This window comes from Rhinopithecus bieti, unplaced genomic scaffold, assembly GCF_001698545.2.
Source record: "Rhinopithecus bieti isolate Rb0 unplaced genomic scaffold, ASM169854v2 scaffold_8675, whole genome shotgun sequence".
In the NCBI taxonomy this organism is placed as follows: domain Eukaryota; kingdom Metazoa; phylum Chordata; class Mammalia; order Primates; family Cercopithecidae; genus Rhinopithecus; species Rhinopithecus bieti.
Window position 1 is genome coordinate 1,550,506 of NW_016806447.1, and position 26,799 is coordinate 1,577,304.

Sequence of the window (26,799 nt, forward strand, 5' to 3'; positions counted from 1 at the left end):
AATGAATGCCCCCAAATACTTTACCTAAAAATTATACATGACAAAGTATTTCAAAGCTTTATAAGTAGCAACATATTAGATTTTTTTAACTTAATTATATATTTTAGATCTGATATATATTATATTAACAGTGCTAATTTTGCAAGATGATCACTTTTTCTTCTTTCTCTAGAGATGCATTTCTCCTATGACCATACTCTCCTTTATTCCAGTCTATATACTTAAATTTTTTCATAACCAAATCATTCCAATGTTTATGTTAACACTGTTTAAAAAGATTTCTTTAAAAGGTAGCATTTATATTAATGGGCATTTTTTAAGGTCATTGTCCTAAATCTAAGGAATATGAATTTTTACAGATAGTCATAACTCTGTACATTCAATGAACAGTATTAGGTACCTACTGGGTTGGATACTGGGCAGGATTCAAAGATAGACAATTCATATTTCCCACCCTCAATAAGCGTAAAATCTAATATAAATACCCATAGTAAATAAATAGCAGCAATCAAGCTTAAATCTGTGAACGTGCTGCGAAGTACAAAATCTTTAAGCCAACTCAAAATAAGGGTGTCCAGAGAAAAGACCAATCATTGACGTTTACTTCAGTTCTCCTAACTCTACTATTCATTTCCCCAGGGTTCTCTCAGATGCTTATTAAAGAGCAAGAAGTAGTTGTATAGGTCCATGCAAACCTGAAAAGGATAATGTAATTCCTTCCAGAGGATGTAAAACAGCTAGTACTGAAACTGCTTTCTGCCACACATAGATCAGTATCTCAAGTCACTGAATACTATGTTCTTGAGAACTTGCAAAGACTATTTTGAGTTGTTATAATTTTAAAAAGTAGTAAGTCCATGACCCAGGGTATTGGGGGTATAAGGGAACACATTTATGCAGAATAAGTAAACAGACACAGTAAGCTATGTTCCCCAGTTAATTAAGTCATTTATGAAAAAGAAAACTTGAAAGCAGCAAGCAGAAAATAGCAAGAATAGGAAGTGTTTTAATACATGTCAAAGAGAAAAATATGGAGTATGAAAGCAATGAAAAACAATCTTGTTTACTATCCTGTATGTTCTAGATAACCAAACAAGTCTGAATATTGAAAAGTTGTTCAATATACTCAGCAGAAATCCTAAACATTCAATTCTTATTTTGGCTTTACATTTGTAAGTTTTCTTTTGTTGTTATTCCTATAGTTTTTAAACGGTGTTACATATGTAACTTGCCTGAGTGAGAAATAAAAGGAACAGAACTGAAGAACATGGCTGACAGTTACCATGAATATATTGAACTTTTACTTTCTAATAAAGCCTTATTTCTTCTAACATATGTCCCTGTGCCCAGATTAAAACTCTTTTTTCCACTATAACCATACATACATGAAAATTCATTTATGCCAATGCACGATCCTGTTCCATCCTAGTATCTTCCAAGTGTTAACTGGGTGAAATTATTACTGAAAACTTTTAACAGTGAAAAACATCAATATTTAAATTCTGGATTGAATCAAAAGCAGGGATATAAGAAGAAAAGAGTAGCTAAAACAAAGTGATTGTGGCAAATACAAAATTATTAAGACTTTTAAAATGCATCTACAAGACAGCGTGTACAAACTAGGAAAATATCAAATTTTTAAGCAAAAGCCAAGTATAAAAATACCTTTAAATATTTTTTTCAATAGTATCCAATAATGAAGATGAAAAGAAGCAGTTATGTTTATATTACATAAATCAGCATTTTTCTATGTTGGCAAAGATACAACTGAATAATAACTCAATGCAAAGAACATCATTAAGAAGAGTAGGATAGCTAAAGGTTAAAATATTTTCTACTTTCTGTAGCTAACATCAGAGTCTTACTTCCACTTTATAAGATTGTGCTGTTGTTCTGGTGTGTTTTATTTGCGATAGTGATGATGTTACATGTGTAACTTGCCTGAATGAGAAATGAAAGGAACAGAACCAAAAGGATCTTCTGGAGGATGGTTATGTGGAGCAGAAAGTGAGTCTACATTCTTATCTGAGGATGCTCTCTCCTCGAGCCTATCTGCAAAAATAAGATGAAATGAAATAAAAAATGAAATAAAAATGATCTTTAAATTAAAAGTGATATACAACATAAATAAAAGTGAAAATTAAAGCACCAGCCTTTTTGAAAAATATTAGGTTCAGAATCTATCATTCTAAGTATTAGGGAGCAGTCCTGAATTTAATACATATTTATTGCTGCAAAAGCAAGTTTAACAATATAATCCATGATAGGTTTCACTAAATACAATTAACCTAATAATAAACTTACTCTGGTTCATTTAAATACTACTTGTCCTCAACTTTAATATATTGGGCCTGAACTCAAACCCAGCTAAATAAAAAGAGTCATATTTGACAGACTGTCTCCAAAAATAAATTTAGAAAAAATCTTGCAAATGGTCATTCATCCATAAAGTAGGTAAATCTTGCTTCTCAATAGCAATAAAAATTCACTATATTTTACTTTTTTGTTCATTTTTCATACTACTTTGTATTATCAAACCATTCTCTCTCTCTCTCTCTCTCTCTCTCTCTCTCTCTCTCTCTCTCACACACACACACACACACACACACATGCCCCTCCACACACTCACAAAGACTTATATAAAAACAGAGTTTATTGACTGACCCAGCAAGTAAATTTGAGTATCTACTATGTGCCAATGTGCCAGGCACTATTCTAGACAACTGGCATGTAATGTCAAACAAAACAAAGACCCCTGACCTTATGCAGATTATATGCTGGTGTGGAAAAACAAATAATAGGCAATAGACATAATAAGAAATGTATATGGTGTGTTAAAAGCTATAGAGAAAAATGTAGTGCAGGGTAACAGGAATTCAGGGAATGCGTAGAGATTTTAGTAGTAGACTGATTCTAATAGTCACTAGGTAAGAAAAGACTTGAAGGAAGCAAGGGAGTGAATACCTAGGAAAGAACAATTGGGAAGAGAAAGAGCTGGAGGCCCAGTGTATTTGAGTTGATATATCCTGACTCCCTAGTAATGATTATCTTTTCCCTGCTCTTAAACTCTCCATATAGGTCAGGGATGGGGGCTCACACCTATAATCTGGAAGACCAAGGCAGGAGGATTTCTTGAAACCAGCCTGAGCAACACAGAGAGATGGTCTTTTGATTTTCTTTCAGCAAGCATGTAATGAAATTTGGATCTCTCCCGATCTTTACAGAATGTTAACTTCACAATATTCTGTAACAGTCAATAACAAACACATTACTTTAAAAACGCAAAAATAGGCCGGGCGCGGTGGCTCAAGCCTGTAATCCTAGCACTTTGGGAGGCCGAGACGGGCGGATCACGAGGTCAGGAGATCGAGACCATCCTGGCTAACACGGTGAAACCCCGTCTCTACTAAAATACAAAACTAGCTGGGCGAGGTGGCGGGCGCCTGTAGTCCCAGCTACTCGGGAGGCTGAAGCAGGAGAATGGCGTAAACCCGGGAGGCGGAGCTTGCAGTGAGCTGAGATCCGGCCACTGCACTCCAGTCCGGGCGACAGAGCGAGACTCTGCCTCATAAAAAATAAATAAATAAAATAAAATAAATTTAAAATAAATAAAAAAATAAAACGCAAAATACTACTAAAAATTGAGGCTGCAGTGTGCCAAAATTGTACCACTGCATTCCAGCCTGGATGACAGAGAGACCCTGTCTCTAAAACAAACAAAAACCTCTCCACATAGTAAACACATACTAGTTGAGAACTTCCTGATTTTTGTAGGATGTCTCTCTAGCCTCCGATTCTTGGCAATCAAAACTCTATTTGAGACTCATTCTACCTCCTTTCCAGACATTTCGAGCATTTCTACCAGCAGACCTTTGGTCCACAGCCATTTGAAAAAATCCAAATCATGTTTAGACTGACCTATATTCCAAGAACTCCATGGTAAGCTGTACTGGTTTCAACTGAGTTTTAAGGGACTGCAGTGTAGGGGAGGCGGAACCCAAGTAGAGCTGGAATTCCCTAAAAATGACTTTCAGCCGGGCGCGGTGGGTCAAGCCTGTAATCCCAGCACTTTGGGAGGCCGAGACGGGCGGATCACGAGGTCAGGAGATCGAGAACGTCCTGGCTAACACGGTGAAACCCCGTCTCTACTAAAAAAAATACAAAAAACTAGCCGGGTGAGGTGGCGGGCGCCTGTAGTCCTCCCGAGTGGGAGGCTGAGGCAGGAGAATGGCATAAACGCGGGAGGCGGAGCTTGCAGTGAGCTGAGATCCGGCCACTGCACTCCAGCCTGGGTGACAGAGCAAGACTCCGTCTCAAAAAAAAAAAAAAAAAAAAAAGACTTTCAATTTTGGAGTGAAGCAAAAAGCCCCAAGTTCAAGCAGAATCTCTTCTAACAGTGCTGTTTACATTGAATGTACATTTCAGTTACCTGGGGATTTGTTAAAATGTAGACTCTGATGGAATGAGTTTGGGGAGGATCCTGACATTCTGCACTTCAACTAGCCCCCAAGTGATACTGATACTGCTGTCCAAGAAGTACACTCTTGAATAAACAAGGCCCTAGAGTCTATAATATTCTAAATATAACTACTCCTATGGGCAACTAATTCTTTCAAAACCTTTATGACAATAGGTACAATTACCAGCCTTTACAGTTAACATGAATTCTGCAGTATCTATATGAAACTTTGGATTGTTTAAATTTTTACTTAAAATTTTGTTGAAACACTATCACACATTTTATGGAGGCACTAATATTGAGTTACTAAATACATCTGACAACTGTTTTATGAACAAACACAACTTCCTAAACTTAAGGGCTCTTTTCAAATCCAACACTGCATTGGTTAACAATGAAAATTTATTTTGGGTATTATTTTTCAAGGTATTAACTGTATACTTAATGCAGGAAATCAGTAACAAATGCTCATTTTACTAAAAACTTTTTATTATTTTGTTGTCAAAACACCCATTAAAGAGAAGCCAGTCCCATAACATCTTTCTGCAAAAGGTTGAAGAATAATTTATATAACAAAGGGTCCCTAACTTATTGTGGTGGGAGGCTGCAATCAAACCTTAAGGAGAGGATTCAGATTCACTGAGTGAGATGACATGTGGTTACCTATTTATTCAGGCCCTCAATGCATTTATGGAATCACTGTAAAACCAGTAATGATGCCTTGTATCAGAATCCTCCTGGACTCCCCCACTCTTCTCCATTTCCCAAATTCCAGTGTATAAAGCACTGAGGACAGAGAAAAGAGGGGTTGAGGAAGAACAAATGGAAGAGACTGACTCAGAGTGATGACGACAGCATGTCAATATCCAAGGACCCTCATTCCTGAAAATTAAGACCAAAAGTATTTTTTAAGTCTGAATTAGAAACAGACTTTATACCTCAACCATCTGCATCATAACTGCTAGGATTTCTGTATAAAATGTAGTTACCTGGACCCTACCACAGACCTAATGAATCAAGTTATCTGAGTAGTAACTTAGGAATCTGGAATTTTACATACTCTCTGTTTTTTTTTGTTTTGTTTTGTTTTATGTTTTGAGACAGGGTCTCACTCTTTCACCCAAGCTAGGGTCCAGTGGCATGATCACGGCTCACTGTGGCCTCAATCTCTCAGGTTCAAGCAATCCTCCAATCTCAGCCTCCCAAGTTGCTGGCACTACAGACACAGGCCACCACGTTCAGCTAATTTTTTATTTTTTGCAGAGACAAGCTCTATGTTGTCCAGGCTGGTCTCAAACTCCTGGACTCAAGCAATCCTCCACGCCCAGTTTCTCAGCGCATGTTTGTTTTTGAGACAGAGCCTTGCTGTTTCACCCAGGCTGTGATACAGTGGCATGATCTTGGCTCACTGCAACCTCTGCCTCCAAGGCTCAGCCTCTGGAGTAGCCGTGACTACAGGCACACCACACTTGGTTAATTTAATTTTTTTAATTTTTTGTAGACATGAGGTCTGTATTGCCCAGGCTAGTCTCAAACTCCTGGCCTCAAGCAATCCTCCCACCTCAACCTCCAAAGTAGTAGAATTACAGGCAAGAACCCACCACACCCGGCCCTCTCAACGTATTTAAAGCACTACTATACTAATAAGTCCCAGCTTATAAAACTGTGAAGTTATCACTAAGGTTCTTTAAATTCTCATGCACTGGTATATTACATCCATCAGTCTGTGGTAAATTTATGGTACGTATATAAACAGTACTGTGAAATTATGACAAAACTATACACATTATCATGTAGGGGTGAACTTGTTTTTATATAAGGGTCCCTATAAGTAAAAATATAGAAGAACTTTGCTCTATGCAAAGTTCATTTATCCAGTTATTTCAAAATAGGAATCAGAATAAATTCATTGTAAAATGAACGTTATTGTTCCACAAAATGCAGAATCAACTTTTCAATGGAATTTTTAAAAAATCATTTATGTTTCTAAAGTTCACATGAAAATGTGGGTCTCAGGACACAAAATACAAAATAAATATACACATTAATTTTGTAATTATTACCTATAAATAAAATCTAATGAAATGGTTATATAGAACTACTTTGTAAATACATAGTCATCCCTAAAATGTTTTTAATTACATTTTCAAATGACTGGTTTTCTTTAGATTAGAACAAAGCTTGATTATCCAATATAAGAAACTTACCTCCTGCCTTCACAAAAGAATTATGTTGGTGAATAAAGACAGTATCTTTTCAAGAATTTTAATTGATACAGATAGCGAAAATACAGGATTTTAAAATCTTAGAATCGAAGTATATTCCATAATATCATCACGAAATTAAAATAGTCTACAAAGTTAATTTTGCTGCTCATATGGATAATGGTGTAAAAGGCTAAAAGGTTAATGAATAAGGTTTAAAAGCACAGTCGTCATGTGATACTCTTGAAACTGGTCTAATATACTTGAAAAGTTCTGTTATTCTGCACTGAAGGAACAGTAATAGTTCTGAATTTGCTAAAAAAGATGAGGGTTAATATTTTACAATAAACTATAGATTCAGATGCTTATAGCCATTATCATTCTGTGGCTTCATAGATGAAACAACAACATTCAGTGGAATTTATAAAGCAATCACAATATCTTTAGTATCTTCTATTTTTCCTTTTAGTTATTTTGATCCAATTTTAAGCAGAAAAAATCCACCATCAATAAATGAAATGTATTTCATGAAGTAATAGTTTTAATTAACAGGTATAATTATACAACTATTTGCACAAATACAAGTTTATAAATTCCCCAAAGCATCTGTGTTCTAATTAGTTTAATGTATTAAATATTATGACAATTTTAAATTGTCATATTAAATATTAAGATACTAAAATATTATGACAAATTGCTAAAGTTTACATACTAATCGGGATATTCTGGTACAAAAAAATAAAATACAAAGTTAAATTTTTAAAAATATCATTCAGACAAGCTTTATTATTAATGCTTAAATTTGATTTAATGTTTTCTTCTTACTAAAATTAAGAACAGGTAAAACAATTCTGAACCATAAATGGTATTCATTTATAGTGAAGGTGAAAGCAAGAAGAATCTAGTTTATTTTACATATTAAATCCCTTTGCCTAGTATATGGAATCAACTGTTTTCTTAAAGATTACTAAAAAATGTTGTTATCAATTAGTAATATTTTAGAATTTTGATATCTCAAAATACTATTATGATTTGAAAATTACTTTCTGGATAATACACGTAAAATATTTCCTAAACAGCATATTATTTTCCTTTTTTTTTTTTGCTTTTAAACAAATAACCATGAATCATTTTCAAAATAAAACCCCAAATGGAAAAGTATTATTCTGAATAATCATTATACTGGCGATGCCTCTACTTTTAAGGACCATATAAAGACTTTCAGATTCTCACTGGAAAGTGTTTTATAAACCAAATATAAATTATTTTAGAAAAGACTTTGGAAAATTGTTAATACCTCTGTCAAGGAAAAGGGTACAAATATCCTACACGGCATTTCAACTGCATCAATAGTTTATTCATTTTGGAAAATGACAGGATTTATATTATACTGATGGGCAAATTTTTGGAGTCATTGAACCCACTATTTCGGAATTCAAAAAAGTGAAAGTTATTAAACTTTAAGAAAGTTTAATATAATGACCAACTATCAATTTTCATTGCACAATTAGTCTTCTAATAAACTCTTAAGGTTCTGAAAGAGTTCTTTTGCCCATCAATATAATATAAATTCTATCAAATAGATCAAATATTAGGTATCTTATTGCTTCTGAAAGAGGTGCTAAAGATGACTAAATTTTACAGTTAAGTTAAACTCTGAGAGGAAATCTTTCTAAACTATATTTTATATACAACTTTATAGTAATTACAAACTGTTTTATTAAAGACATTTCACTTTTTTGAACCCTAAAAGAGTGGGTTCATTGACCCCAAGTCACTGAACAATGAATATCAATTATTAAGAGAAAACAGACACTTTTCATCAAATTCCTTGCTATCATTTGTCACTTCTGCTTTTGATGTGTTTGCCCACAAAGCCCCTTCTAATTTGATGGTTATATCACCACTGACAAACTGATAATTTAAATATAATTTTTAAATGCTGGCTAAAAGTTAAAAACCTCTTAAATCATGACATAAAGGCTTATACAGAAAGTGAGAAAAGGGAAAGTGGCATTTATTTATTGAGTGCCCAGATTTAAAGACATCATTTAATTATCTGGACAACCCTATGAAATAGGCATCACTATCGCCAGTTTATAAATGCGAAAGCGAGACTGACAGCAGTTGAGTGACTTATCTGAGATTACAACCTAGTTAAGTAACATTGCCAGGGGTGAAAATTTATGTTTTCTGGTACTGTGTGCCAAATTAAGTGCATCAGACTTGTGACAATAATTTCAGTAGCTCATGGACCATCTATGTGTTTTTCCAAATGGCTAAGGTTGCTCCAAGTCTAACCTTCACATAAAATTCCTCCTGCACTTTCCTTTGGAACTTAGTATCTTTCTATAATTAGTACTGCAAAGTCTGAACTCTCTTTGGCATACACACGTGTACACAGATAATGCACAATTTACAAATGCTATCTGATCATGAAGTTTAAAATTCACACATTATCTGATCATGAAGTTTTAAGCTATTCTTAAAAATAGCTACTTAAGAATTTTACATACTCAACCCAATTTTTATGAAGTTATATACATATAGGCATACTCATATGTCACTCTTGCCTATGCTAAGTAAATAAAACTACTTTCATGTCATTACAAATTCTAGGAAGCTTAGAATAACACATTTTTATAGGATACAAAATAATGTGAATACCCATTTCATAAATTCATTTTTTAAAAATAATTTTTTACCTAAGCAGTTGAAAATACTAATTTAGCAAACCCTGGTCAGTACACATTAAAATTAATATATTTTGCTTTAAATATAGTCCTATACATTATAATGATTTGGCTACACCCTGTATCTACCCCTTCCATCACTCTGAAAGAGCTGGGCATGGTGGCTCACACCTGTAATCCCAGCACTTTCGGAGGCTGTGGTGGGCAGATCACCTGAGGTCGGGAGTTTGAGACCAGCCTGACCAACATGGAGAAATCCTGTCTCTACCAAAAATACAAAATTCGCCAGGCATGGTGGCACATGCCTGCATCCCAGCTACTCGGGAGGCTGAGACAGGAGAATCGCTTGAACCCAGGAGGCGGAGGTTGCAGTGAGCCGAGATCGTGCCATTGCACTCCAGCCTGGGCAACAAGAGCAAAACTCAGTCTCAAAAAAAAAAAACTCTTGCTTTTGGGCCTACTCAACATAAATTCTAGGAAAATGTCAAACAAAAAAGTTGTGATTTAAAAAAAAATTGTTTTAGTAAGATATGATTGGTTTTATTAAGAAACCTTTATTAATAGTTCAGAACGTATTTTTATATCGCATTTAATCAATTTTCATACTTATATAACCAATACGTAAAATACAAATTTAAATCCCAAACAACTATTCTTACAGGAATTTTATATAAAATATATACCAATTCAGAACAAAGCATTTCATCTATTAAACATTCTCATAAGGCCAATTACCTAAATGAAATAGGACCTAGGAACTACAAACTAGGGACTATTAAGACCTTCTTTTCACATGCAGAAGGGGAAAACACACTTGTTTTGTGTGCACACCTGCATAAACACACACACACACACACACACACAAGCCTCAGAAACCTGAAAATTATCTACATACTCTAGAAGTGAGCTTTTTGCTCCTATTTTGCGACCTACTCAAAACACTCGCACCATTCTTTCAAAAAGAGGACATTTCTAAAATGTGTGGCGAAGCTTGACATATATTAGGTAGTTCAAAGAAAAGCAATGATTCCAAGTAAAAACATTGAGATATCTGATTTAAAGTGAAAAAGAATTTATTTAATTTTGCCATATCAGGACAACAAAGCAGCCCTTTTATGTCACCACTCATTAAAAGGGCATTACAAAACATTAACATAATGTAGTAGCCCATGTTTTCTTTCAGGCATTTTCAAAGGGCATCTCAGACCCACAATATTTTCTATTGAGTGTGCAGAAAAACAGAGTTGCACAATCATTACTAAGGCAAAATAATAATGTCTCCCTTTTTATTGAAACATCAATGTTCCATGTTTTGGAGATATTCTGAATTTAACATTCATAGTTATGCAATATTTAAGTTTTAGGATATTAGCATACTATCAGCAATGCTGGGTTTAATAGCTACTATCAGGTAACTGATTTCTAATGCACACAACATAATTTGATAGTATAAGAAAATGGCCTGATTTTTGCCCTCAAATGCACAAAAAGAATTTCCCATATACATTCTCAAAAGTCTTTGGCCTTGCTGAATAATAATAGAGCTGTTATTTTACTGTGAAGCAAAATAAGCCTTCAAGTGTCCCTTACTTGATCTTAGAAGGTCAAATTCTCTGTCCAATAGTTCCTCTTCTGTTAACTTAGAAAAATTATCCTCTCCAAAAGGATTCCACCCTGACATATCAGGTGGGTTGCTGATGTTCTTCTGATTTGTGAAATTTGCAATGGCCTCTTTATCAGCAACTGACCTATAGTAATAAATGAGAAAGAAAAAAGATGGAGAGCAAAATTAAAAGTAATAAAAATTCACAATGCCCTAGTTTATACTTTATAAATACTTAGAAAACCAAATCATTTCCTCATGACAGAGATGACAGACAAAGGCATGAGATGGAGAGAGACAACATATGGGATCTAGATCACCTGCATAAGGTATACTAGCTCCATAATCACCTACTTAAGGTAAACTAGCTGTGTACCCTTGGGCAAGTTCCTTAAGTTCTCTGCCTCAGCTTCATCTGTAAAAAGGAGTAATAGTATCCACCTCATAGGGTTACTGAGAAGATTAAATAATTTAATACACATAAAGCAAAGCGAACAATATCTAGTAAAAATAAGAATAAATATTAACTGTTATTATCATAGGAAATAAGCCTTAAAGAAGAAATCAGTCACCTATCAGACAGTATCACTCTAAAATCACTACTGAACACAGTGATCAAATGCCTTGGTTATGCTGGGACACCAGAGTAATTTTCCTTTTGACAAAGGCATTCCCTATATACAGCTACTAACAAAAGATGAATTGCTAGGACTGCTTTAAAGGTTAGCTAAAATTAAATGAGGGTTATTTTTGTATATAATAAATTATTTATAGTATTTAAAGGATCTAGAGTCTGGAGCCTGAGACCACTGGTTCTATGAAAATTATCTTACAGGGCTGTAGGCTTTTAAGAGAAGATGAGAATCTAAAGATTTCTTAACCCAAGAATCTCTGTGTACCTCTCCCTGCAACCCAGCCTGGAAATATAGTCATGTACCACACAATGACCTTCCAGTCAACAATGGACCATATATATAATGGTGGTTCCGTAAGATTAAAACAGAGCTGAAAAATTCCTATCACCTAGTGATATCGTAGCCATTGTAACACCATAGCACAACAGATTATTCATGTGTTTGTGGTGATGCTGATTTGAAGACACCTACTGGGCTGCCAGTTGTATAAAAGTATAGCAATACAATTGTGTACAGTGCATAATATTTGATAATAAATGACTGTATTCTGCTTTATGTATTTACTATACCATATTTTTGAGTTATTTTCAAGTATACTCCTTCTATTTATTTTATTTGAGGTCGACTGTAAAACAGCCTCAGGCAGGTCCTTTAGGAGGTATTCCAGGAGAAGGTATCGTTATCATAGGATATGACAGCTCCATGCCTGTTATTGCCCCTAAAGAACTTGCAGTGAGACAAGATGTGGAGGTGGAAGATAGTGATACTGACAATCCACACCTTAGGCCAGGGCTAATGTGCGTGTTTGTGTCTTAGTTTTCAACAAAAAAGTTTAAAAAGAAAAGTTAAAATAGAAAAAATCTATAGAATAAGAATATAAAGAAAATACTTTTGTACAGTTGTACATGTTTGTGTTTTGTGTTACTACCAGAGTCAAAACATTTTAAAATTTTAAAGTTTATAAAGTAAAAAACTGAAGTTAATTTATTATTGAAGAAAAAAATTTTACATAAATTTAGTGTGCCCTAAGAATGCGGTGTTTATAAAGTCAAGTCTATAATACTGTACAGTAATGTCCTAGGCCTTCACATTCACTCACGACTCACTCATTGACCCACCCAGAGAAACTTTCAGTCCTCCAAGCTCCATTCATGGTAAGTGCCCTATACAGATGTACCATTTTTTATCCTTTATACAATATTTTTATTCTACCTTTTCTATGTTTAGATACAAAAATACTTACCATTGTTACAATTGCCTATAGTACTAAATACAATAACATGCTATACAGATTTGCAGCCTAAGAGCAATAAGTTATATAACAAAGCCTAGATGTGTAGTAGGCTATACCATCTAAGTTTGTGTAAATGCACTCTACGATGTTCATACGATGATAAAATTGCCTAATGATGCAATTTCTCAGAACATGTCCCCGTTGTTACGCAATGCATGACTGTATAGCATAAGAATGAGACAATGTAAGAAAGCTATTAAGTTCCTTCCATAACTCATATCCAAATCTTCTTAACAGTAGTAATGAAGGGAGAATCCTAATGTTCAAAGTAGTATCCCAATTTCGCAAGTCTTAACTGATTCCCTAAATATACCTAACTGTTGAGAGCTCATTGTCATTGCCACCAAACAGGTCTTAGAAGAGAAAGAAAAAGGCAAAAGTCATCCATTTAATCCCTTAGTCCAAGACCCTTCAGTATATCTGAGCCAAGAATAGGATACTTAAATATTTACTGAAGGCTAGCATATAATAGAGGAAAATAAACATAGTTAAGTTACCTACAAGTAGATAGACTTGCTTAGTAAGTAGAACTTACTATCTTAATTTAAAAAACAATTCAGTTTAAAAACCATTCTGGATGCATTAACTGCCAAGCAGTCTGAGCCTGCCTCCTGTGACAGAGTCCCATCTCTAATTCCAAAACTATCTCTAAGAATTTTCAGTCCTTAAAACACAGATCAGATGTGTTTTTATCCAGAAAATTGAAGGGAAAAAAAAACAGATCAGAGTGGGTAAAACTCAGAGAGAGATGGTGGGCATTCCCCTTCCTCTCTGTCAATGATTCCTTTTAGAACTTTGATTCCCTATATGAATCACCCTCTTACTATTCCCAAAATAAATTTACAGATTCCCATTGGCAGACTGTAACTCAATAGGGTATCACCTTAACCTAGTTTAAACAGGTATTAAAATATGTCTACAAGTTATCTGACATTCTTTCCTTCAAAGGGTGAAACTGAATTTCGCTGCCATTGAACATGAGCTAGATCTAGTGACTCAATTCTAACAAATGAAATACGGCACAAGCAGCAGCCCATGACTGCTGAGACTAGGTCTAAAAAGACATTTCAGATTCCTCCTTCCTCTGTCTCTTGGATCACTTGTTGAGGGAGAAACCAGAATCAATAATTCCTTGTTCAAAATAATTTTTGCCTTGCCAAAGAGAAAACTCAAGCAGTCTTTTGGAGAAATCCATGTGGCAGGGGACTGAAGCCTCCTGCCCAAATCCATGTGAGTAAACTATCTTGTAAATTACATCCTTTAGCATCAGTCAAGCCTTCAGAGGAGAGCCGAACCAGCCTTACCAGACACAACCACCCTGTTAAGCCACTCCTAAATTTCTGATCCAAAGAAAGTATGTAAGATAATAAATGTTTACTGCTGTTTTAAACCACTAAGTTGTGAGATAATTTATTAGGCATCAACAGATAACTAATACAACAGGGCAATTATATCATAAGAAGATAACGTATGCATAGAAAATGTTTATTTTAACTATTATTGGAATATAAAACAATAATACTCTCTGATATTCATAGTAAAGATAAATTAACATGGTGGAAGAGTAGAAAGTTTAGCAAAAGATAGTGGAAAAGAAAAGGAAATAATCATTCCAACAAAGATAGTGACTCTTTCCCTCTGTCTAAGGATCTACTTAGTTTCTTATATTCTACTCAAATAGCCCCTTATCCACTTAGAGACAAACATTTAACCCCAATTCTCTTCTTCCACTGACTTAGTTATAAGCAGGAACATTAGTGTAGAGCTCTTTTTAAATTGTTACAGAAGACATTACACTCAACATATAATCTGAGGTTAAATAGGTATAATAATATTAATGCAGTAGCATTGATGTACCAAGTGTGGCTGGAGCAATGTTCACACATGAAGTTCCACATTTCTAACCTTTAGTGGCTGACTGTGTAATTTTTTCTACCATATCCTTAAATACACAATTTCATAGGAGTGGAGTAAAACAAGTCTTATGCACTTTCCTAGATATGCAACCCAGTATTTCCTAACCTGGGGAATGCAAGATGACTTTTGTGATAACTTATTTTTTAATAGTTACACAGAAATTAAAAGAAAAGTATCTAATGTATCAAACCTGTGATTTGTCGAATAGCATCACTACAAATGAGAATAAAGCAGGCAGTGCTATAGTAATTAATATACATTACAGGTATCAGCACCTTGCATGCCAGTGTATGCCTCAAATCTCTGGATATTCAACTTTCTTTGTAACTAATCAGAAGTTTAGACAGATTTCCAATTCATCATCCCATTCTCATCAGTGACATAACTTTGCTTCCAGGAGCTGACAGACTTTTAGAATATGAAGTATACACAATATATATGCTACGTCAGAGAAGAGAGTTTAATATCTTTTCTACTTTCCAACTAAATACACTAGATTTGACATTTTTTTATGCTAGTTAGCTTCAAAAGTGGAAAAAAGCAATCATCTAATTAATACAATAGCCTCATTGGTATCTTTAAGCAATCATCAAGCAGAATATCCGATTTTTAATGAGGAAAATTATTCCATTCTTATCACTAGGGGACTTAGCAAATTTATTAGATTACAATTTACATTTCATACTTTATATTTTAGTGGATCTTATTTGTTTAAAATGTATAATGTTTTAATTTTATTATACACAATAATGTTCCTAATTATTAAAGAAAAAAAGCACTACATGAGTAAAGCAAAAAATTTTAACTAGAGTAGATAAATGACAACAAGTTTGGCAAATACTGATCTGAAGTTTTTTTTTGTTTGTTTTTGTGAGATGGATTCACCAGGCTGGAGTGCAGTGGCATGATCTCAGCTCACTGCAACTTCCGACCCCCGAGTTCAAACCATTCTCCTGCCTCAGCCTCCCAAGTAGCTGGGATTACAGGCGCACACAACTACACCCAGCTAATTTTTGTATTTTCAGTAGAGACAGGGTTTCACCATGTTGGCTAGGATGGTCTTGATCTCCTGGCCTCGTGATCCGCCTGCCTTGGCCTCCCAAAGTGCTGGGATTACAGGCATGAGCCACCGCACCCTGCCTGAGCTGGACATTTAAACTGGCCTTTAACCATATACTCTGCTTTCTCCCTAGACAAAACTGTCCTAATTCCTCCACCCCAATTCTTACTTTAGAAAAGCAGTTCAAGAAATCAGTTCATGTTTCTGTCTCCCTCCCTACCATACCTGCCCCACCATCTGTTCCTTGTGCATGTGTGCACACATGCACACACACACACGTGTGCACACACACAGAGGTTGGGAGGCGTTCTATAGCAAACTGCATACTTTAGCTCTCTCTTGAGATGCAGTGTACAAGTATGCTACTGATGCTGCTGTTTCTCCTGCTCAACTCTGAGCCAAAGCTTATAGACATCTTTTCTCAGCTAAGGTTTCAAATCCTTAAATAGCATTGTATGAGAACTTCTTCAGTATTCCTGTAACAAAAGTCTAACAGCTCCTACCTCCTAGGTATCTAAAAACATTAGGAGACATTCATGATGATTCTTAATTACAAGATGCCAAAGCACCTGCCATTTTATATGTAAAAGAAAATTTGTACCAAAGTTCTTTAATTTATAACTCAACTAACCAATATATCTAAATAGCCAAAATATACTATTCCCAACAATGTTATGGTAACGAGTATGTTTACTATATATCATCTTAAAATATATGTATGTAAAAATGTTTATACATATTTAAATTAAATTATACAACCTTTATGAGTAAACAGTAAAATTAATCAAAGGTAATAACATGTAAATAGAAAAGTCTATGAGGATTTATTTTTAACTGCTAAAGTCACTTGTTAGGGTGGTGTTTATACTTACATTACAAAAAATGCCTATACACACAAGTCAAAAATATCCTTAGCCCTAAATGCTATTAGATGTTGCTACGCCTTACCTACAAATAACAGTAAGCAGAACTAACTGAGGAAATGGAAGGATGGGGATGCGAAGGGACCAGAAGACAGGACTAGGAAGAGAGAATGCGTGGCTCTACAGAAAAAATAAGTCCAAATTAATTTAAGAGAACTTAATGACCGACCATTCAACAATGACTTCCACTTCCACAATAATTTCCTTTGTTTTCACCGGAAAAATACTTGCCTATTGGCACTATAGGAGGAGTCCATTATGGTTCCAACCTGAGCTGGAAGTGATGAAGTGTAGGAAACTAAGGCTGGTGAGAACTCTTGAGGGGAGGTAAGATATTCAGGTGATGCCTGCTGTTGAGACGGCTGATGTTGAGCTAGCATCTGCTGTTGAAAGAAAGCCTGCTGATACTGCTGCATCTGAAAAAAGAAATGATATTATACAAAACAATGCTCCAGTCCTAAAGCACTGTCAGCACTGCATCTATTTACTATGTTCCTTCCTTTCACATTGGTGACAAAATCAGAAACCTAAAAAACAATCACCTGCAGGAGCAGCTCTATTACTAGAAAACTACAGCAAAATGAAATAAACCTTTTTAAAAAGTTGTGAAGGTAGGCTCACTTGGCCAGAATCAAAATCCTCTTTTAAATATTTCAAGAAAAGAGTAGCTTAAAGTCACTAATACAGTGGTTGCTGTTAAAAAAAAAAAAAAGTCAAATTATTCTCTGAAGCAAATACACTCTCCATTTGGGTTTCATTTTTTTACTCAATAGATATTTGCTGAATGAAAGAGACATGTGACAAAAGACTATAGGTAAGACATCATTTCCCTTACACAATAAGAGAAGTATGTTATCGGTCAATTACTATGTGCCATATTTAGGTGCCATAGTTCAGTGCAATTTAAAGTTGTTTGAGAATATATGACTTGCTTTGATAAAAGACATGTCAATTAACTTGATTTTTTATTAAATTCTGCATAATATGATTCATACTGTGAATTCCAACACCATAATGTACACTCAGAGAAATCTCTAGAAATTATTTAAGTTACCATTGTTGGATACTGTGATGCAGAAGGTTGTGGCTGATATACCGAATGCATTAAAAACTGTTGCTGAAGCATCTGTTGCTGCTGTGTTGCATGTTGATACTACAATGAGAAAATCAAATTAATAAATGTTATTCATGCCTTTTTTGTGTCAGAGCCCTTTTTCAAAGTATTGATCTTACCATAATCATGATTTGAGAAATCAGCAGTCCAAACATCAACACAAAATAGTTATACTCTAAATTACTATAATTTGTTAATAAATATGCTTATCATCAGAAACCTAAAAACCAATCATCTGCAGGAACAGCTCTATTACTAGAAAACCACAGCAAGATGAAATAAACCTTTTAAAAGTTTTGAAGGTAGGCTCACTTGGCCAGAATCAAAATCCTCTTTTAAATATTGAAGAAAATCCCTAATACAGTGGTTGCTATTTAAAAAAAAAAAAAAAAAGGAGTAAATTATTCTCTGAAGCAATTCTCTGATCCAGAACTGGTTTCAAAATTATCAACAAAACATAACAGAGATTCAATTAAAACCACTTTTAGCACAATTTAAGAACGTTTAGAAGAAAGCTACCAAAACACATTTACCACCTTTTCCTAGAAGATAAAGACACAAGAAGTGACTTCTAACCAAGACCCATTACACTAAATCTACACTCTCCTTTTATCTCCCCTCCAGTGGTGTCCTCTGGGCATCCCATGGTATCACCTACTTACCACCCTCCACTCTGGATCTATGAACCAAAACCAGGAGGGTGACAAAAATCTGAGACAATGTTACTTCTGCAAAGCTTAATATCACTTTTCCAACAACAGCATTATTAGTCTGTGAACTCAAAATGTAACCTCAGATAATATTCATTATAAACTGCAGTACTTATTTGTGAATACTAAATGTTTCCGATGAACATTCTTTTCTTTATAAGGCCACAATGCAACCTATTTTAGAGTATTCTTAAGTATTTCACTGATTGCAAATTAAATATTATTTCATAATCAGAAAATTGGGGAAAGTGTTTACTCAAATCTAGAGTTCAAGGCGCCCATGATACAAAAAGGAATTCACTGATATTCAATTTGCTGCATCAATTTCACACTACTTCCATATCTAAAGGAACAAAAAAATTACCTGCTGCATATAAGCATCCTGAAGTAGGTGGTGGTGGTGGTGGTGGTGGTGGTGCTGCTGCTGCTGCTGCTGCTGTTGCTGTTGCTGTTGCTGTTGCTGCTGCTGCTGGTGAGGATGACGATGCTGTAAATGGAGTTGCTGTAATCTCCAATCTCCCTGCTGTAGTTGCTGGAGTACTCTATGCTGCTGTGGTGGTTGTTGAGGAGGTCCCTGACCCAGTAAAATTTCAGGGCCATTTCCAGGTCTTAGTGCCCCTAAAGACAAGGTCCCAAACACTTACATTAACATACTAATGATTTCAATTAAAAAGCTGGATTTCAACATGCTCATCTCAATAGTAATTTAACTAAGGCATTTATATCCTTATTTATAATAGAGAAACTTCCATATGCATAGAGTTTATAGGGATTTACTTTAATTATAATAAGTACTGAAGAAGCTTAATTTTGTCATCTACAACTCTGAACAAGTCAACATCTTAGAAACACTTCATGTTTCATGCTTCAGCTCTCCATGAACACAATATCCATGTTAGTTTGTTCTACACTGCTCAACTATATCATGTACTATCATGAGTATGTATCATTACCAAAACAATTCTTAGTCTAGAATTCCATTTTCCACCTATTGAAATTCTTATTCTTTAAAGTTTAGCTCAAATCTCTCTTCCTTGTTCCTTCGACTAGCACTTCCACTCAGTTTATTCCATTTTAGTCTGTCTTGCACATATTAATGACTTACATGGCTATTTCCTAACCAGGGACCCTGAGGGAAAAGGTGATGACTTACTCATCTGTTAAGAGTCCCAAAAAACCTTTTATACAAAAGAAGATTAATAAATGCTCACTGTAAGGAATCTATTAACACTGTCTCCTAAACAGATATTTATTCATAAGCTCCATAAATTATACCCTAGGCAAATCCTATATATAAACTTTAAAATTAACTAAAAGTAAGATATACACTTAATGCAATACATTAACACACTATAATTTCTATATTCTCCTCTAACTTACCCTACATTCAAATGCAACTGTTCAATCCTAGAGGATAAAAAGAGAGGGGAGAGAGTGCAAGGAGGGAGACAAGGGTTCTTTTTTCATCAGTGTTAGTATCCTCAAATTTCCTCAGACCTAAGTACAACAGCTTTATGAACATAGTTTTATAACTATTTCTAACTTTTCTACTTATAAGGAAATGCATGTTCATTTTAACTATCCTTGAAAATACTTATAGAAATGTAAGTTAAAAAATGAAAATCACAAATCCACCACACAGATACAACCATTATTAGCCTTTTAAGTGTATTTCTTTCCAGGTGAAAGAGTATTAAAATAACTACTCAAAAATCATTCACTTTGAAATCTTTTTTTAATTGACAAATAATAAGTGTACATATCCATGGGGTACATGTTGATGTTTTAATACATATTTTGCAAAGTGATCAGATCAGGGTAATTAGCAAGAGCATCATCGCAAGCATCGTCTTTTTTTGTGTGTTAGGAATAGTCAACATTCTCTTTCTACCTATTTGAAATTATACAAAATATTGTTAACTAGTCATTCTAAGTGGTAGAGAATACTAGGATTTATTCTTCCTATCTGGCTAAAATTTTATATCCTTTAGTAAATCCCTCCCCACCCCTCACTTCCCCTATCCTTCCAGCCTTTAGTATCTTTTATCTCCTTGAAAATTTAATAACAGTAAGTAACTTTAATAACTTTATAATAAGTAACTTTAACAACAACCTAAGTAACTTATAGGTTAAAAAAGAAATAACAAAAGGGTCAACGTAGAGCTCAGGCTGTGTGGCTTCAGAGAGTGGAAGCCCCAACGCTTTTAGCAGCTTCCATTTGGTGTTGACCCTGTGGGTACACAGAAGTCAAGAATTGAGGTTTGGGAACCTCAGTCTAGATTTCAGAAGATATATGGAAACGCCTGGATGCAAAAGCAAAAGTTTGCTACAGGGGTAGGGCCCTTACGGGGAACCTCTGCTAGGGCAGTACAGAAGGGAAATGTGGGGTCAGAGTCCCCACAGAGTCTCTACTGGGGCACTGCCTAGTGTAACTGTGAGAAGAGGGCCACCATCCTCCCGAACCCAGAATGGTAGATCCACCTACAGCTTGCACCATGCGCCTGAAAAAGCTGCAGACACTCAACAGCCAGCCCACAAAAGCAGCCGGGAGAGACGTTGTACCCTGCAAAGCCACAGAGGCGGAGCTGCCCAAGATCATGGGAATCCACCTTTTGCATCAGCATGTCCTGGATGTGAGACCTGGAGTCAAAGGAGATCATTTTGGAGCTTTTAAATGTGACCACCCCACTGGATTTCAGACTTGTATGGGCTCCGTAACCCCTTTGTTTCGGCCAATTTCTCCCGTTTGGAACGGCTATATTTACCCAATACCTGTATCCGCATTGTATCTATGAAGTAACTAGCTTGCTTTTGATTTTACAGGCTCATAGGTGGAAGGGACTTGCCTCGTCTCAGATGAGACCTTGGACCGTGGACTTTTGGGTTAATGCTGAAATGAGTTATGACTTTGGGGGACTGTTGGGAAGGCATGATTGGTTTTGAAATGTGAGGACACGAGATTTGGAGGGGTCAGGGGTGGAATGATATGGTTTGGCCTTGTCCCCACCCAAATCACAACTTGAATCGTATCTCACAGAATTCCCACATTGTAGGAAGGACCCAAGGGGAGGTAACTGAATCATGGGGGCCAGTTTTTCTCGTGACAGTGAATAAGTCTCATGAGATCTGATGGGTTTATCAGGGGTTTCTGCTTTTGCTTCTTCCTCATTTTCTCTTGCTGCCACCATGTAAGTGCCTTTCACCACTTGCCATGATTCTGAGGCCTCCCCAGCCATGTGGAACTGCAAGTCCAATTAAACCTCTTTTTGTTCCCAGTTTCTGGAATGTCTTTATCAGCAGCATGAAAACGAACTAATACGTATATATAGTATGACTCCTTTTATTTTATTTTATTTACTTACTATTTTTGAGACAGAGTCTTGCTCTGCTGCCCAGCCTGGAGTGCAGTGGCATGATCTCGGCTCACTGCAATCTCCGCCTCCTGGGCTCAAGTGATTCTTGTGCGTCAGCCTCCCAAGTAGCTGGGATTACAGGCATCTGCCACCACGCTGCCCAGATAATTTTTGTATTTTTAGTAGAGATGAGGTTTTGCCATGTTGGCCAGGCTGGTCTTGAACTCCTGGCCTCAAGTGATCCACCCATCTCGGCCTCCCAAAGTGTTGGGATTACAGGCAGTGAGGCACTATGTCCGGCCTCCATTTATTTTAAATACAACATGAATTATTTATATCTGTATATATACATGTAAAAACATAAAAAAGGACTGGGAAGATGAACATTAAACACTGCTGGTTAACTCTGGGAAGAAAATGGAGGGAGATGTTCACATTTTCACTGAATACTACTGTATAATCCGAATATTTCAAAATACAATACTCATGTATTAATTTTGTATTCTTTTAAAGGGTGAAGAAATGTTAAAAAAAAATGGAACATTTTTCCAACTTAAGCTGAAAGCATGTAAGAAAGAGAAACATGGCCCCTGACATCAGGAGTAGGCCTGGCAATCACAGCTAAGTCTTGGTGCTCTCCTGTTGAATAATCTCATACAACATTAGACAAGGCCACTATGATTGTGATGGATCAAAACAAGACCACTCCAAAATCATGTCTGAAGAGCGACAAAACCATGAACATTGTCCAAACCCCAAAAATGTCTCAACATCTTTTAGCTACTGAGGCTTTAGCTTCCTTCCTTCTAGACAAAATTTATATTAAGAAACCTAAACATATCATAACACAGTTTCATTTTATTTTATTTTATTTTATTTGACACAGAGTCTCATTCTGTTGCCCAGGTTGGTGTGCAGCAGTGCAATCTTGGCTCACTGCAATCTCCACCTACTGGGTCCAAGGGATCCTCCGCACCTCAGCCTCTGGAGTAGCTGGGACTACAGGTGAGCACCACCACGCCATTGCTCAGGCTGGTCTTGAACTCCTGGCTTCAAGCAATCCGACCTGCCTTGGCCTCCCAAAGTGCTGGGACTACAAGCGTGAGCCACTACACCCCGCTTCATATGCCCTCTTCTTGACAGTATGCAATACAGAGCAAAGCCTACTTCCTTTCTTCCTTCTCTCTCTCTCTTTTTTTTTTTTTTTTTTTAGATAAGGTCTTGCCCTGTCACCCAGGCTGCGAATGGTGCAATCACAGCTCACTCTACCTTTGAATCCCTGGGCTCAAGTGTTCATCCTACCTCAGCCTCCTGAGTTGATGGGACAACAGGAATGAACCACCCTGCCCAGCTAATTCTTTATTTTTTGTAGAGATGGGGTCTCACTATGTTCCCCAAGCTGGTCTCAAACTCCTGGCCTCAAGTGATCCTCCCACCTCAGCCTCCCAAAGTGTTGGGATTACAGGCATGAGTCAGCATGTCTGGCCTCCCACTTCCTTATAGCCTCTCCAAAATTACCCAAAACAAGCCCAAATCCTTTAATATGTCTTTTCAAGCACCGTCTTCCTGAGACACCCCACAGATCTGAATAGTTTAGGAGTAATAAATATAACTTGTTCAACAACAAGTGTGTTTCTAGTGTTCTTTGACTGGAGGACACTAATGCATGATAAATAAGACTGATAGGACCTCCAACCCAAAAAGCTATAAAAAAGACAAACTAACACTGAATGTTTACTATGAGACAAAATTTTCATAGATATCACACCTTATTTACTCCTCATAACAGGAAAAGTAGTTGTTATTCCATTTTACATAAGAGAACAGTGGCGTTAAGAAATGATTAAATAGGAATTAAATACAAATGATTTCAAATTCACATTGTTTTCCCTTTTCCATGGAATACTCCTCCAATTATTGTACCTGATTACCAAAGAAGTACATAGCAATATGCCAGATAAAACAGGATGGGTGCAGTGGCTCACGCCTTTAATCCTAGCACTTTGGGAGGCCAAGATGGGAGGATTGCTTGAGCCCAGAAGTTCAAGACCAGCCTGGGAAACATAGGAAGCATAGGGAGACCTTCTAAATCTATGAAAAAAAAAAACTAAAAAATTAGCAGGCATGGTCGCCTACACCAATAGCCCTAGCTACTCAAGAGGCTGAGGTAGGAGGAACGCTTGAGCCTGGGAGGCACAAATGCAGCAGCATGATCATGGAGTGCCACTGCATTCCAGCCTGGGTGACAGAGTAAAACCCTGTCTCAAAAATAAACAAATAGTAAATAAATAAATAAACAGGTCAGGTGTGGTGGCTCACGCCTGTAATCCCAGCACTTTGGGAGGCCAAGGTGGGTGGATCACCTGAGGTCAGGAGTTCGAGACCAGCCTGGCCAACATGGTGAAACCCCATCTCTACTAAAAATACAAAAATTAGCTGGGCATGGTTAGCAGTTGCCTGTAATCCCAGCTGCTTGTGAGGCTGAGGCAGGAGAATTGCTTGAACCCAGGAGGCGGGAGGTTGCAGTGAGCTGAGATGGTGCCATTGTACTCCAGCCTGGGGGACAAGAGTGAGACTTCGTCTCAAAAAAAAAAAAATAAATAAAAATAAACATTACCTTTCCTGAACATATACTTTACTTGATAACAGTAGTTAACAGTTAACATTTATCAAAGGCATATCATGTATCAGGTATCACATTAAACTGCCATTTAATCTTCCCAATAATCCTATTAAGACAGGTACTAGTACTTTTAGAAGCTATATTAAAAAATGGGAGAAATAGGACTCAAATCAGGTCCGTGAGACTCAAAATGTAGGCTCTTAACCATTAGGGTATCCCATTAAAAACATTTTAACATTAAAACACGACAGATTGATCACGAAATAAAGTGCAAAACAGGATTTCTTTAAGGTGAGTCTTCAGATTATACCCCCAGATCCTTGAGAAAGTAAGTTTACTCTAATGTTAGGGATATTTCTTTGGAGGAAAAAAATTTTTTTTAAATACCACGCTGTACCATCATGCTTAGGAGATACTTTAGATGAGTAAATTTTCTCAAAATCAGTTAAGTTTTATGTTGTAATATCCATAGCGATGGTTCAAGATAGTCCCTCACCAAGACTTTAGGTGCAATGCAAAGACATACAACTTTGTAAGACTAGTGTTTCAACTTTCTTTCTTTCTCAAATAACATAGACTTTTTCCATACCTTTGAACTTTATTTCCAACCTCAAACCCTACTACTTGATGACTCTAGGGATAAGAGTTTGTATTTATAGTATCAAAGCAAATTGTGAGTTTTTTGTACTATACTTTCATATTGCCAGTAACTTCCCTTTGCCTACAAAAATTGAATTGTTGAGAAACCAACCGAATTTAGTAGACATCAGTAGAAAGTTTCTGAAAGCATTATGTTATCTGCTTTACAATATTAAGGATCACCTGAGGTTAGGAAATCAAACCATAAAAGGTTTATTTACATTAACCTTTAAGAGGATGAGATTGGCAGGGCTCTATTACCTTTTGGTCTATGGTTACCAAATTCACCAGGAGCAAGGACTTTAACAGGTGTTGCTGAACTTTGAATGGTCAGCACACTGGGAGTGGCAGTAGTAGTAGAGTTGGCCTTTGGTCTTTGTCTTGGTGCAATTGAGGTTTCTGTTGGTCCAATGGTATCTGTTATTCTACAACAGAAGAATATATTTCATTCTAAATATTGGGATTATTTCTAATTTACTATTTATTCTATAAAGCATCCAACTCAACAGATGCATTTTAACTATTACTGATAATCACATTAGTCCTCATCTTTCTCCTAAGGCTCATTTTCAAGTATCAAATGTTTACTAAAGATAGAAAAACAAATAAAACTAACAATTTTCCTTAAAACAGTACACAACCATTCATAGTCTGCTATCAAAACCAGCAGAAAGAGAACATAGTCCCAGAAATTGCTCTTAAGGAGATGAAATGATCCTGAAAGGAAATAAACAAAAACCTTTTCATAATGTTTTGGACAAAACTGGGAGCCACTCTCTGAACTTGTCAGGGAAATAAAAATAAGAAACAACAAGGAACAATCTCCCTTTGCTTGGCCTCCAAGGCATAAAAAAAGAAAAGACTGTGGCCTAGGGCATGTTAAACAAAATAAGCCAAAACTTTTAATAGGTGCCACCTGCTCACATTCAACTTACTGACTCTTTAACTTTGCTTTACTCAGAACACAGAATGGAAAGCCTATCAAGTTTATCCCACTAGGACTTAGTTTAGGCCCCAGATGTGGGTAGTTAAGCAGTAAACACAGTTTTGAAATCAAGAGACCATAAATATAATGTGAGAAGACATCGACATTTGCTTTTTAAAAAAAAAAGAAAAAGAAAAAAGGTAAAATCTTTATATATTTATCAACTTGCTTGCTTTCTATAAATTAAGTACAAAAATTCAAATACTTGTTAATAGGACCATATGTTCACCTTCCAACAGGATTCACAATATCATTATTAAATCCCCTTACACATTTTCAAGTGAATACTTAAAATTTTTACATACATATGATTTATGAAGCACACATCTGCTGCATTTGCATCTATCAACAAGTGCACAGATCCAGTTATTTCCCAGTATCTGTATGTACCACAAGAGGGAACCCTACTAACAACTATCTTTCCAAGAGGAACCAAAAAAAAAACGTGACACAGAATCAAAAGATCTTAGAATTACATGTATGCTGTTTTCTGAAAATAATACTAATGCTCTAGATGGGATGGGGATGGTAAAAGACATGAAAATTGAACTAATAGGCCAAATATATATATATATATATATATATAT

General features: G+C 35.9%; 1 protein-coding gene across 1 annotated transcript in view; it reads right to left on the reverse strand.

The window, feature by feature from the left end:
- The window catches only part of BMP2K (BMP2 inducible kinase), a 142,478-nt gene that overhangs the window by 23,551 nt on the left and 92,128 nt on the right, over positions 1-26,799 (reverse strand). The window contains exons 10-15 of the mRNA XM_017876597.1: positions 25,489-25,652; positions 18,977-19,230; positions 17,843-17,941; positions 17,020-17,204; positions 10,947-11,104; positions 1,942-2,052 (exon numbers count right to left, since the gene is read on the reverse strand). Coding sequence (XP_017732086.1) covers positions 1,942-2,052; positions 10,947-11,104; positions 17,020-17,204; positions 17,843-17,941; positions 18,977-19,230; positions 25,489-25,652 — 971 coding nt within the window. The remainder of the gene's footprint in view (positions 1-1,941; positions 2,053-10,946; positions 11,105-17,019; positions 17,205-17,842; positions 17,942-18,976; positions 19,231-25,488; positions 25,653-26,799) is intronic.